General features: G+C 55.7%; 1 protein-coding gene across 6 annotated transcripts in view; it reads right to left on the reverse strand.

Moving 5' to 3' along the window:
* Window positions 1-7,558, reverse strand: part of TMPRSS6 (transmembrane serine protease 6) — a 37,903-nt gene extending 30,345 nt beyond the window's left edge. For all 6 annotated transcript variants that reach the window (XR_010932606.1, XM_067697956.1, XM_067697955.1 and 3 more), the window contains exons 1-2: window positions 7,355-7,558; window positions 1,755-1,951 (exon numbers count right to left, since the gene is read on the reverse strand). Coding sequence is in view for 5 of the 6 variants with exons in the window: in XM_067697956.1 (XP_067554057.1) it covers window positions 1,755-1,950 (196 nt within the window). In the remaining variant the exon portion in view is untranslated. The remainder of the gene's footprint in view (window positions 1-1,754; window positions 1,952-7,354) is intronic.
* Between the last annotated feature and the right edge of the window lie 7,114 nt (window positions 7,559-14,672).

A 14,672-nucleotide genomic window follows, 5' to 3' on the forward strand; every position in this document is an offset into this window, starting at 1 on the left:
GGACCAGCCCAGGGCCCACCGGCCTTGGGAAGCCGGCCCCCACCCTCTCCTCTCCTGGGCCACTTTCTGGGTCAGGCTGCCACTTAACCAGTCGTTCGCTCCTTCAGGCTTATCCTGTTCCAGTGCAATAGGCCTCTCATACAGCTCCCCTTCCAGACCAGACACCGCGTGTCTCTGACTCATCTCCTCGTCCAGTGCCCGGTACCCAGAGCACAGCCTGGCCCCGCGCGGGAGGAATCGTTCACATATCTCCAAAAGTGCCTCCTCTGTCCTCATCCCTCATCCCTCTGGGTTGGCTTCCCCCAGTGGAGGCTTTGGGGCACTCACCCCCTGGGTCCTCAGCCCCACGGAGCACCCACCCCCAGCGGGGTGATTCACTCCAGGAGTGTAATCAGGAGAAATCAGACTCTGAGAAGAAAGACAATTGGCAGGTGAGTTCCTGGCCCTCCAGCCTGACTCTCTATGGTTTCCCCTTAAGACTAACTATCCCGCAGCCTAAGGAGGCCTCGGCAGCCCCGTGTTATCTGGGGCGCCGGCTTCCTGCCGGTGGTGAAATGCACACGGCTTCCACTCCCGGCCTGCGTTGCTCGGCTCTGAACAGAATCAATCCATCCGACATCACGGCAGGTGGGTCCTCATCAGACCCAGGCTTCCTAACAGCTTCAACCCGGGGGTTCCAGAATACCCCCCCACCTCGCCCCCCTCTAGAGCTGGGCCGAGGCTGAGCTCCCCAGTGGCTGCTCCAAAGTGGGTCCCCATTCCTTTCAGTGGACCTGAAATTCCACCAGGAGATGCAGTCAGTAAGAAAATGATCTAACTTTTGCAGAGTGCTTAATGGGAGGTCTCTGATCACTTGGGCAAGGTGGGCTGTCCCTGCTAGGGTTCCACCGGGGCACCCTCTGCTTTCTCTGTCCTAGCACATGCCAAGCATTATGGTGAGAACAGAACTATCTCTACAGCCTGGCACAGAGCTGGCATATAGGAGGTCCTCAGTACTGAATGAATGAATAGGATGGACGAATGGACCCAGAGCATGGGCCAGTTGCTCCTGGGGTTCCAGGGGACTGACTGAGGGCTGTGATACCAGAGAGGGAGGGGCCAAAATTCAGGACATGGGAGATGCCTGAGCTACCTGCTCTGGGCATTCTTGCTCTCCCCCCACCCGCACCCACATTCCCTCTGGGTTGAATTCCACATGTGCCCATGCTGGGGTATAAAGCCATCTACGTGCATGGACACCCCCCTGGACACCTGAGTTCTGTGCCCCCCTCCCCTTCGTTCCCACTCATGCTGGGCCCTGGAGACCCCGAGATGATAGAGCTATGGTCCCCACCCTAGAAGAGCTCCCAGATCGGGCTCCAGTGAGCAGACGCACTCATTGGTGCCAGGCACCACCAGCACCACTGGGCCTCCTCCAGCTGAGCCTGGTGGCTCCAAGCCCCAGGGGCAACCCAGGAGGGCTGCAGGCAAGGGGAGGCAATGTTTACACCCCTTCAGCTTGTCACTTTACAAGAACTGGGTTCTGGGAGAGCACTCCTTCCGCAGCTGCTGGGAACTGTGGCCACTAGGCCCCAGCAAGGAACTTGCACTCCCATCTCATGGGACAGGAACGGAGACTCAGAGAGAAGTGCATGTCCAAGGTCGCACAGTGGTTTCTAGGCATTGCTGAGCCTGGAATCCTGATCTGTCCTGCTGTGCCCCCTCGACCACCCCAAGTCCTCCCCAGGTACCTCTCCCAAGGGCCCCGCAGTTACCTAGGAGATACCAGAGCAGGACCCCCACTGAAGCCAACACAACCAGGGCCAGCCAGAGGGGAGCCAGGCGGAGGTAGTCGCGGACTTTTCTCTTGGAGTCCTCGGGGGCCTTAAACATCCCCTCCGGCTCTGCCTCTTCTCCATCACCTCCATCGCCCTGCCCGCCAGCCGCTTGGGGGGCCTCGGCCATGGACATCCTGGCAAGGAAACAGACCAGGGTTGGAAAAAGCCTGGCATTTGCAAGGGAGTCTTTACTGAACACCAACCTTGCGCGGAAGTAAGACGGCACCCCTGCCTTTTGGGGGAGGAGGAGAATAACGCCAGCTAGCAGTAATTGAAAGTGAGCACTGAGCCAGCTCACAGAGGAGCGAAGCACGTCTCAGAGCAACTCGCCCAGGTGACCAGCTGGACCTGGTCTGGCTCCAGAATCCCTACCTTTGCATCTGCGGTCAGAGGAGAGATGGAGGTTTCACTGCCTGAACCCCACCCCCCAAGGTACCCGCAGATGGAACTGGGGTGCATACACGGAGTACAAGTTTCTGTAAACCAGCTCCTCTTGCCCTCAGCTTCCCTCCCATTCGGGGGATGTTTTTTCCTTCCTCCTGTTTCTCAATAGCAAAGCTTCCACAACATCGATTCAATCCATTCACTTCACCCTCCCCCAGAAGCCCTGAGCCGGCTCTGTGCTGAGCCAGGGACTGCCTTCCAAGGAGCGCCACCCCTCTTTTCTCCCCACTGCCCCAAAGTCTCTTAGGGGCAGAGGAAGGAGAAGGAGACAAAAACTAATATTCATTTAGTGTTTGTGCAAGACATTTTACGGATATCACCCCATTTAATCCTCTGGTCACCAGGATGTGGGGACCATGGTCCCCATGCTCTTCCTCAGCCCACTCTGTGTAGACACTTTACATATACTATCTTGCTTAACCTCCAAAAGCCTTTCAAGGTTCTGCACCCATAGGACAGATGAGGAAACTAAGACCCAGAATGTTTTAGCAATAACTCAGTCCAGGGGTTTCCTAGCCTCATTTTCCCAATGTGATTTGAATGTCTGGCATTGACAACCAGCCCATTTTGCAGATGGAAAAACTGAAGCCCAGAGAGGCTAAGCCACTCGCCAAAGATCACACAGCAGGTAAGTGGGGGTCGAGCCCAGGTGTCTGACTCCCTGCTCTTTCCACTACTCTGGGCTACTTCCTGTAAATGAGCTGTTAATTAACAAATCATGATGAAATAATACCTGAATGCCACCCTGGTCAGTGCCCCAGACCTGTGGCTGTGTCTCTAGACCCCCAGGCAAACTTCTGAGTGCTATTTGCCTTCTCTGGCAGGTTTTCCCACAGTCCAGAGAAGGTCCTTCACTTGCCCACCCACCAGCAGAGCAAGTAGGAAATTAGCCTCCTCTTACCACATCCCAAAAGACCACTGCGGCTTTAAAATACGTCCCCAGGTGTGCGTGGGTGGGTGGGCAGGGTGTCCTTTGCTTTGGGTCTTGGATTTTCACACAGAGGGATTCTGAAAACAGGGATCTTTTGTGATGCTCAAAGGTTCTCAGTCAAGGATCTCTGGCTCCAGCCACAGGGATCTCCTGAGTGGCCCCCATGGATGCAAGGAAGGGAGGTGACCACAGGTGATTCTCACCTGGACTCCCCTCCACCCCAACCAGAGGACATCTGGACATCTGTATCAGGCCCTGCTGGCTTTCACGGGGCCAGGGCCACGGATGGGAAAGGTCCTGCGTTGGGTGGGGCAGCCCCTCCAGTCCCGCCCACTGCCCGGAGTGTCCAGGGCACCCCTGGTGAAACTGGCTGTCCCCCGTGAGCTGAGTGGGTGGCTAGAGCCGGGAGAGCCCAGTGACGGGCCGGCTTCTGCCCTCTCTCAGCCCCAGGTCCACTCCCGCTGCCAGAGAGGCACATCCCCATTTTACTCCGAGTCTGGATCACCAAGGAGATATTGGGGACTCGGGGAGCACAGAGGTGATCACAGCTGACATTTATTTGAATTGTTTCCCGTGCTTTATACGCACTGTCTCATGTAAGCCTTCCACAGGCCTGGGGGGGGTGGTGATAGGTTCTCTCATTATCCCCATTTTACAGATGAGAAAGTTGAGGCACAGAGAGATTGAGCAACTTGGCCGAGATCCCACAGTTGGTTAGCGGCAGAGCCAGGCTGCAAACGCAAGCGGTTTGTCTCCAGAATAACACCCTGACCACTCTGCTCTACTGCCTCACAGGGTACGAGGGGAAACGGAGGCTCAGAGAAGGTCATAGGTCCATTAGAGGAGGCACTTAGGGGAGCAGCCCCAGGTAAGATGCTCAGTACGCCTCACCCTTCCTCTCCCCATTCCCCAAGCCAGGCTTTCACCCCATGGATTTTGCCTCCCTCATAACTGGCTCTCACATCCGTCTGGGAGAACTTTGAGTATCACAGAAGATCCCATTTTGAGAAAACCCAAAATTAGACACAGCCCAAATTGGTGGGGGGGGGGCCATACACCTGGGGTTCCCATTGCCTCCCACCTGGACTCCTGGGGCAGCCTCGCAACTGCTTTCCTGCCTCCCAGCTCCTCCTCCAGCCCCTCCTCCACATTGTCAGGAGAGAGCTCTCCCTGCCCACCTCCAGCCATTCACCTGCTCAGAATCCCCTCAAGGTTCCCAGCCACCTCCAAACCCCTCACCGTGGCACCCAAGACCCTCCACGGCCAGGCTGCTGCCCTCGTCCCTGGAGCCCTACCTTCCGTCACACACGTCACCCTGCAGGTCCACAAGATGCTCCTTTGTACAGACACGCCCTCTGCCTAAAGGATGGTGGGACCCTTAAAGGCCAGCTCCAAGGCCACCTGCCCAGCGATGGGCTCTGGGCCCTGGAGAGTAAGCCACCCCCTCCCCTAGGCAGCCCTTGGTCAGATCAACAATCTGACTGGCTTTTGGCTTCGTTTCTCTCCCCCACAAAAAAGGCGGGCCTGTGTCTCATTCACCTCTGGATCCCCATGGAACCCAGCACAGGGCCTGCCACCTGAACAAATCCTCCGGGAAAGGGTGGATGAGTAGAAAGCAACCTTTAAAAGCTGAATTAAAATTGAAAAAAATACAATTAGAAAAAATAAAAAAGAAAGAATGGGTGAGTAGAGCCCCAGGGCTCCAGACTCCTAGTGCAGTGCTCTCTCCTACATCTTACTGCCTTAGGGGCAAGGCATGGAAGACGGTGCTGGCCTCTGGGGCCCTAGATTCCATCACCAGACCCCTCCATGTTTATTGAGCATCTGCTTGGGGCCAGGCTCTGTGCTGGGCACGGGGGTCACACTGGTGAATATAAGAGACCTCATTCCCACCCTCTTGGGGCTGACAGCCCAGCAGGAAGTGGACAGTTGTGACAACTGACAGTTGTGAAGATGACCCCAAGCTCTTGTCTTTTATTCTTATTATATAATGGTTCCCCCATTGTTTTGAGGATCTAGTCACCAGAAAAGTCTGTGCCTCTACCTTCCAACCAACCCCAGAACCCAACCTCTTCTTGACACCTCAGTGGCTCCCACCATCATCTAGGTCACCGTGGCTCCTACACTAGCCGGTGGTCCGGCCACCCTCACTAGCCAATTCCCACATGACCACCAGAGGGGTCTTCACCACGTGGCCTGCTCACAAGCCCCGCCTACAGAGCCCAAAGCCCTCGTCACAGCCCACCAGGGACTCCGTGATATGGCGCTTGTGCGCCTTTCTGTCCTCTCCCTCCTACTGTAGCCACGCCCAGCTCCTGACCTTCAACAGATGGAGTACAGGTCGCCTCAGGGCCTTGGCACTTGCTGTTCCCTCTGCCAGAAATGCTTTTCCTTCAGTCTTGCCTCATGACCTGCTCCTTTACCTCCTTCAAGTCTTTGCTCAAATGTTACCTCTTCAGTGAGACCTGCCCTGACCACTGCCCTCTCTCTGCTACATTTTTCTTTATTGCTCTTCTCAAGACTAACGTGGCAGGATATGCTTCTGTGTCCTTGGTCTGTGTCCTCCCAGGCTGGAAGCTGCACCAGAGCAGGGGCTTTACTCTGTGTGCCCTGCGTGCCCTGCACTGAGAGCAGAGAGCGCTTCCTTCCTGCTGGGCCAGGGTGCTGGGTGCACGTGTGGCCTGGCCAACTTCTTCTGCCTCCTTCTCCCCTTTCCCGCTCTTCCCTTGCTGCGCCCCAGCGACATTGGACTTCTCAGCAATTGATTCTAAAAATGAAGATGGTAGAAACCTTTAACAGATCTAGGGTTCTTAGCCTGCGCTGGGTGAAGAGCATCACACGATTGTTTCTTGAACCCTGAAAGTTCTTGCTTACCACCTGCTTTCTTCCTTCTGCCTGGGCTGCCCACCTCCTGACCTGGCCCCTTCACACCTCAGCTCAGCTCTCACCTCCTCCTGGCAGCCCTCCCAGAGTGCCTCTGGCTGCTCCTCTGAAGCATCCTGGGCCACCCCCATCAATGCACAGCTCATCTTGGGGGTATTCTTTCTGTCCCCCGTGTCCCCCTGAAGGTGAGTGCCTGGAGGGAGGGACTGGGTGTACCCCCAATTTCCACAGGGGCCTGAGGCTTCTCGTCTGATCCAAGAACCTGGACCCCAGCCTGGCACCTGCTCCTCAGCCCCTCCTGCCCTTCTGACCATTGGCGGGTCCTCGGTCTGCCTACAGGAGGCTGAGCTCACTGGGGCAGAGCCGTTCCTCCTCCCGCGTGCCAGCCTGTGCTGGCTGTCGCCACAGCTGAATTCCATTTCAACCTCCAGCAGCCTTGCTGTCTCTACTTAATGGCTGGGGAAACTGAGGTACAGAGAGAGAAAAGGACGTACTCGAGGTCACTCAGCCAGGGTAAGGCAGAGCAGAGTGAGGTAGAGCTGGGATTCTTATCTAGGACCTACCAGGGAGGCCATTCGGGCCTAGAGTCAACCCCTACCATGAGCTGCTTTGACTCTGAGTCCCCAGGCGTGGGGGGAATGGGTGAAAGTCCCTTCCATACACAAACTCATAAACTCACACACAGATGTACACAGATGAAAACACGCTGAAGTACACGCGCAGCTATCTGTGACATACAAACTGCTAGATGCATGCTTGCACACACACACACACACGCACACGCACACACACACACACACACGCACACACGGCCACATTCAACTCTGAGCCTGCCCCCTGTATAGTGCAGTGTCGGGGGGCTCTGGGCCTGTCTGCCATACCGGAAAGCCCAGGTGGGGTACCTGCGTACGAAGGGGGCAGCTTGTCCAGTCCAGAATCAGGGTGGGGTGCTCAGACTGGCAGACCAGGCCTCTCCCCTGCCCCGTCCCTGCCCCAGAGTCCACCACCTCCAGCTGAGCCCCAGGCGTCCCAGCCCCCGGAACCTGCAGCCCCTCCACTGCCCCGAGCCTGTCCATACACCTGGCCTCCGACCCCAGCTCTGTGGACCCCTCGCCTTCTGCTCGCTGGGTCACTCTCTGGCCCGTGAGGCCCAGCAGACCAGGCCTCGGAGCAGGGCAGTTGGCTTAAGCCCCAGGGAGCCAGGCCTGGCTCTCCGGGTAGACGCTGTCACCGGGTCATTCATAGATCCTGGTCCCCTGGCCTGGAGGTCCCCGCTTACCTTTGGGAGTGGCAGGTGGGTGCCGGGCCTGCTGCACGCAGACCTCAGAGCCTCTGTTTGTCCAGACCAAGGTCTCCCCACCCCCTACCCAGCCAGCCTGGGCTGGATCAATGGCCCACAGCCATGGCCGGGGTGTCTGGCCCTTGTCCCCTGTGGCCTGTGGCCCCAGGCTCCACGGGCCTCCTGTTGGGCTGGGGACAGCACTGTGACTGAGCACGTAAACAGGCCAACAGGCCGGAGGCAGGAGGCAGGCAGTGCCCCACCCCGCCTCGCCCCGCCCCGTGGGCACCCTGGAGGCTGGCGGGCAGGTGCAGGAGATCTGAGCTCTCCCCCGAGGCCTGTTGCCTGGTGACATTCCTGCCTGGTTACAGCTCCTGGTCCCCTAGAGCATGAGGTGGGGTGACCAAAGACTGGGGGCTGTGCGGGGGCCCGTGCAGGGTGAGCAGGGGCTCACGCGGGTCTCCTTACCTGGACAGGTGAGACCAGAGGAGCCGGTGGCTCTGAGAGAGACAAGCAGGCTGGGCTCCTGTGCTCTGGGGACGGGAGGGGAGAAAAATGGAGTTGGGGTGGCGTTCGTGCTATTTTCTGTTTAGCTGGAAATTAGTTGAATTTCTACCTGATTCTGGAGAGCTGTGCTGTCCATTTTGGTGGCCTCTGGCCACATGCAGCTCTTGAGCCCCTGGGATGCGGCCAGTCTGAACTGAGACGTGCCACACGGGCAAGATATATACCAGGTTTCGAAGACTGAGTGCAAAGCATGTAATATAAGCTCAAGGAGCATTTTTTATGTTGATCACGTGTTGAAATGATAACACGTTAGCTGTATAGGGTTAATAAAATATATTATTGAAATTCATTTCATCGGCTTATTTTTACATTTTTTAATGTGACTACAAGAACATTGGATACTTCAATAAAGTTTTTAAAAATATCACATTTGACCAAAACAGAACACTGGGATCACAAGTGTGGTATTGAACGGAGCTGCAGCAGAGATGGTGGGTTTAGACATGACCGTGCTCCAAAGCACGTGTTGAGAACCAGGGTTTTCTGGGTGTGTACAGACTGATGGCCACCTCCAGGCAGGGGAATGGCTGGGCTCAGGCTCAGGCAGGGGGCACACTGAGGGGCTGGGTGGGGAACACCTTAGAGACTCTGGGGGGGGAACACCTTCCCTCTCTTCTCCTACCCCTCAGCCCTGCCCAGGGCCTAACCCTGACCTGAGATCACGGACCCCAGCCTTGCCCCCGCCCTGGACAATTTTCCCTACTCCCTCCAGTCTCCCCTCCTCTCAGGCCCTGGCCCCGCCCCCCTGCAAACGTTCTAAGGGACGGGTGCTTAGGATGGGAGCAGGTAGAGACACCCACAAGTCTTGCCTCTGTCCCCCTCCAAAGCGGCCCAGGCCCCCGGCCCAGGCAGGCTGGTAGCTGGACAGTCTTTGAAAAGCAGAAGGTCTTGTGCAATCACGTCCTCTGTACTTACCTGCCGCCAAGCCATCGATTGGCCACAGCCTGGGGGGGAGGGCTGCCGTGGGGGGGGGCAGCAAAGGGTTAAGGGAGGCATCTGAAAGCAGGGGCAAGGGTGCCAACTCCCCAGTTGCTCAGAGAGCCGTGGGTGGAGACTGCCAGTGAGACAGGCTGCCCTCTGTCAATGGGGCAACCATATGGCCTGGAGACTCTTGTCCCTGAGGCAGCGGGACACGGTCACAAACAGGGGATGAAGGCCTTTCTTCTCCCTGGGAATCTGCATTTCACACTAACACTGGGTCCTCTTGGTCTGCAGGGACAGAGGAACCACCTGGAGGCCTGGCCGGTGAGGCTTGGAGGCCACGGGGCACAGCAGGCTGACCCAGCAGGACAGGGAGAGAGACAGGCTTAAGCATGTGCACCACACTCGGGCGACAAGGGTCCAGCTGGGGGCTAGAGAGCAGAGGACCTGGCCCGAATCTCAGTTCTTCTACCTGCTGTGACCTGGCAAGACACATCACCTCCCCAAGCTGCCGTCTTGTCACCTGTGGAACGGGGATGATAAAGCTGGGCTGTGGAAGGCATCAAGATGGAACTGGGTGTGAACGGCCGACGCTGTGCGTGGCATGCGGGAGGCCCTTAAAAACCTTGGCTGCCTTTCTTTCAGTCCAGGTTTAGGGTAGAGTCAGGGGCAGCTACACCCTCCCTCACCCTCCAGGTCCTGGCTGATGCTGTGACGAGGGCTCACTGTGGGCCAGGCACTGTGCCCAGCACTTCTTGCATTATATCATTTACTTGTCACAACCATCCTTCTGTCGATACCATTTTTAGCCCCAATTTGCAGAAACTGAGGAGGCCCTGGTGAAATGTGAACTCACGACTCCTGGTTTATTAATCACGCAAATGTATTAAGCACTTACAAAGTGTCAGGCTGTGCTGGGTACTGGGGACAGGGACATGAATGAGACACGCCTGACATCTGCTCAACAGAGCTGGACGTTATGCAAAAGTCCTCGGTTGGAAAAGAAGACAGCTGGACATTAGCATCCCCCTTCATAAGACATTCTGAAGATGAGTTGACACTCCAAGAGGGAGGCCAGGGGGTGGCAAGCCACTACCCTGACCTCAGCCCTGGGTGCCTCCCAGCATGATGGGTGCCTCCCAGAGGGATGGGCGTTGCCTGCCTTCCTGGTAGTCCAGAGAAGATGCTTGTGATGTGTGGACCTCCCCCCACCAATTCATATATGGAAGCCCCAGTACCTCTGGGTATGACCTTATTTGCAAATAGGGTTGTCACAGATGTAATTAGTTAAGATGAGGTCACACTGGAGAAGGGTGGGTCCCTAATGCAATATGATTCATGCCCTTACGAAAAGGGGAAATTTGGAGACAGACACACACACGCAGAGAATTCCACGTGAACATGAGGGCAGAGATCAGGATGATGTTTCTACTGGCCAAGGCGAGCCAAAGATCGCTAGCAAACTAGCAGAAAGTAGGGAAGAGCCGTGGAATGGATTCTTCCTCACAGCCCCCAGAAAGAACCAACCCTGCGAACTGCCCTGAACTTGGACTTCTCATCTCCAGAGCCGTGAGACTTTACATCGCCAGTGTTTAAGCTGCTCAGTTTTGGGAACTTCCTGGCGGTCCAGTGATTAGGATTCCGTGCTTCCATTGCAGGGGGCATGGGTTCGATACCTGGTTGGGGAACTAAGATCCCGCATGTCACGAGGCCAAAAAAGCTGCCTGGTTTGGATATTCTGTTACACAGCCCAGGCAAACTAACACAAGGAGCTGGGCAAATACCACGGCAACTCTGTGCTGTGTGAACACACCAAGTGCTCACAGCTGGCCACCAAAGAGGCTGGAGAGACAAATATCTGAATTTTTAGCGCTGTCTTGAGCTCAGTCATGGTGGAGGAGGCTGGGGAAGCTGACCTTGTCTGAACTCAGGAAAGCCCCGCAGAGAGAACTCCAACAGCCCAGATGCAGCTCGTGTCACAGCGTGTCTCCGAAATGATCTCCCCCTGCTCTCTCCACCCCTAGACTGTGAGGCCCGTGAAGACAAAGAGTTTGTCTGTCTGGTCCCCTGCTGGATCCCAGCCTAGAACACTGCCTAGCACACAGGACAAACAAACATTTGTTGAGTGAACAAATAACAGTTCCTGTCTACTCCATTGATAACAGTATTTTGAGCTCTGGGCCCCCAGTTGGGCCCTTCACAGTGATGCCTCAGGTTCAGGCTTGGGAGTGGGACTGTGCGTCTCCACTCAGCAGAAGAAGAGACCAAAGTTCTGAGAGGAGAGGTTGGCTTGCCCCAGGATGCACCGCCCAGGGCGGGTGGAGCCGGTCTTTTTGATGGGAAGTGTATCGGTTTCCTAGGCTGCCGTAACAAATGACCATAAACTGGGTGGTCTAAAACAAAAGGAATCTCTTCTCTCACAATTCAGGAGGGGAGGCCAAAATCAAATGTCTGTCCATTCTCTCTCCGAAGGAAGAAAGAACCCTCCCTTGCCTCTTCCTAGCTTCTGGTTGTTGCCAGCAATCCTTGGCGTTTCTTGGTTTGGAAAAGCATCCTTCCAATCTCTGCCTTTATTGTCATGTGGCCGCTTTCCTGTGTGTCTGTGTCTCTGGGTCCGAATTTCCCTCTTCAGATATGGACTCCAGTCATAGAGGATTTAGGGCCCCCTCTAATGCAGGATGACCTCATCTTCACTGGCTTACATCTGCAAAGACCGTGTGTCCAAACAAGGTCATGTTCACGGGTTCCCAGTGGACGTGGGTTCTGGGGACACTGTTCAATCCAGCACTGGGGTGAGGGTACTGTTCCAGGGGGATCAGGCTGGGGGACAGCGGGAGAGCTCCCCTTCTGGTCCAGCCCTGGAGAAGGTTCTCAGCCAGCTGAGACTCCTCTGACACCCTCTGAGGAAGCACAGGGCTCACAGCCCTGGGGCTGCGGTGAGGGGTGAGGGGCGGGCTCGGGGTGCCCCTGCCAGACGCCGTCTAGACGGTGTCTGGGAAAACGAAGCTCTTCTAGGCCCCGAGGCGGAGTAGTTGTTTCCTAGGACTGTCCTAACACGGTACCACCAACGGGGTGGCTGAAAACAACAGAAATTCATTCTCTCACGGTGCTGGAGGCTACAAGTCCATCAAGGTGCTGGCAGGAGCACGCTCTCTCCCAAGGCTCTAAGGGAGGACCCTTCCTGCCTCTTCCAGCTGTGGTGGCTGTTGGCCTCCTTGCTGTTGCTTTGGGTTGTGGCCACGTAACTTCAACCTCTGCCTCCTTTACTGCATGGGTTTCTCCCTGTGTGTCTTTCTCAGTGTCTCTTCTCTTCCTGCAAGGACACCGGTCATATGGGATCAGGGCACACGCTAGTGACCTCATCTAGTCACAAAGATGCTTATATCCAAATAAGGTCACATCCAGAGCTACTGGGGCTTGGGATTCCCACATATCTTTTGGGGGACACAGTTCAGCCTGTTACAGACAGGATGAGAGGGTGGGAGTCAGCTGCTTAGTGACAATGCTGTGGGCTGCTGTTCCAAAGGTCCGAGTCACCCTGAGTCCTCAAGTCACTTCCGAAGCCTATTCTCTCTCTACACCTGAGCTCCTACGCTCCTCGCCCTTCTCCTACACAGACACAGGTGCGACCTCTGGAGACTCCGTGTGGCTGGGAGGAAAGGAAACCCCATGAGCTGCACCCACCTTTCCCATTGCCTTCACCAAGCCTTCAGAGGCCGCCCTGGCAGGTCTCTCCAGGGACACTCTGTCACTTCTGTCCACTCGCTTCCTCCTTCTTTAAACAGATGTCAAGCACCTACGCGGTGCCGGCCTGTGTGGACCCCAAGGCCATGGAACCAAGCAAGTCTCAGTGTCTGCCCTTGAGGGATGCAGCCCAGCCCGGGGGACGCAGACAGTGGGACACACGGCAGACACTCTGTCATCACAGCAGCAGACGGAGGACAGGGTCCTCGGTAGACTTAGCTGCCCTTCAGAGGCAGCTCCTTAGAGCTTCGAGAAAGGAAAATCCATCAGGACGGGCTACCGTCGATTCCAATGGGAGACCTCTCAGGAGTCCCCGCCTCGGTGGCCTGAGTTCCCTCACCTGCAGAAGGAGTCAAGGTCCTAAGGGCCTCCGGGACCCTTACAGAGGCTAAGACTCTGTGCCTTTATGCTACTGCTAACCAGACACAGGGCTGGCCTCGTCCCCTAATAAGAAAAACGGTCCCATTTACCCCATTTTACGGGTGAGAAAGTGGGGCTCAGAAAGCGATTGTCATTTGCTCTTGGTCACACAGCCAGGACCCCCCGCCTTCAGAACCCTCTGACGTCATCCCCTCTGGGTGTGTGTCCCTCCCTCCTTGCCACCCCTCCCCTCCTGGCCCTCCCAGCCCTCCTGGGCCCTGGCCTCTGGCCTCTGTCTGCTGGGGGAGAACTCACAGGCCCCTGGCCTGCCCTCTCGCTGCTTTCCCAGCGGGCAGTCTGGGAGGTGGCTTCTGATCAGGGGTTTGAGGTTTGAGAGGCGCTGCCTCAAGCCAGGCCGCTGGGGACCCAGAATGGAAACTCTTCATGTGTCATTCAGCCTGGCCTCCTCCACCGTGGGGTCCCTGCGGGAGGGGTTCCAGGCAGGGGGTTGTGGGGAATTACCCAAGGTCATGTGGCAAGGCTGCGGCAGGGGTGGGGCTGGAACCCAAATCACCAGGTTCCCAGTCGTGTGCTCCTTCCTGCATTCTGTCCAGAACTAAATGTTTAAAAATAAAGTCAAAGGGCTGTATCATTACTGAACATGCATGTCCTTAGGTGGAGAATTAACAAAAAGTTCCAAGGCACACAGAATTCCAATTATATATATATATTATATATATATATAATATATATATATTCTCTATATATTTCTATGTATATATTTTTCTGTGTGTGTGTATATATATATATATATTTTTTTTTTTTTTTTTTTTTTTTGCCTCAAATTTTGTTGCAGCCGGAGCTCCTCCCTACAAGCAGTTGAGTTTGAGGGTCCGGACCTTGCTCTCCAAGGAGCCCCTTTCCTGCTGCCCTTCAGAGGCAGTCCCAGCACTGGCTCCGGCCTTGGGTGGTGCCTCTCTTCTCCTGATACTCCGTGTCATCAGGGCAGCCGTTCGTGCTGGTGGGGCTGTGTGAGGGCCTAATGCCTGTGGGCTCTGTCCCTTTAGCCATCCACGTTGGTTTCTGATTTCTATGCAAGTCCAAGTTCTTGGAACCTCTATGTAACTGCCCCTCCCTCCCTACCTTTCTTCTTGCCTCCCTCCCCTCACCCCTTCACAGTCCACACGTTCACTCAATGAACATCCTGTGGCAGGCGCTGGGATGCGTGATGGATGGGACTTTGAGGGTCAGGGCCGGCAAAGGCTCACAGAGCGGCTCAGAGCACAGGGGCGGGAGGATGGGGCACCCAGCCCAGTCGAGGTCAGGGGGAAGAGACCTTTTGCAATGACTCCCAGAGGATGGCTTTCCTTTCTTCCTCCTACGCAGACACATTTTGCTTAGCCTGCTTGTGTTGCAAATTTTTTTTTAAAGTTAGTTACCGATATTTAAAAATCAGGACACTACACATAAAAAGCTGAATTTCCAGCTTCCCTTAAATGTTTCGAAGATCTGGTCGACCTCCCAACATGGCAGCCATCAGCGGTGGCTGCCCTGAGCGATTTCAGTATGACACAGACCCCACCACTCTCAACTGTCTCCACTGTATGGGTTAAAAACACAGGTACTGAGGTCAGCAGCCTGGGCTCAAGTCCTGACTCTGACTCTTATTATAAGACACATGACCTTGAGTTACAAGTTATTGGACCTTCTTGTGCCTCTGCTTCCT

The sequence above is a fragment of the Pseudorca crassidens genome, chromosome 11, assembly GCF_039906515.1.
Source record: "Pseudorca crassidens isolate mPseCra1 chromosome 11, mPseCra1.hap1, whole genome shotgun sequence".
Taxonomy (NCBI): domain Eukaryota; kingdom Metazoa; phylum Chordata; class Mammalia; order Artiodactyla; family Delphinidae; genus Pseudorca; species Pseudorca crassidens.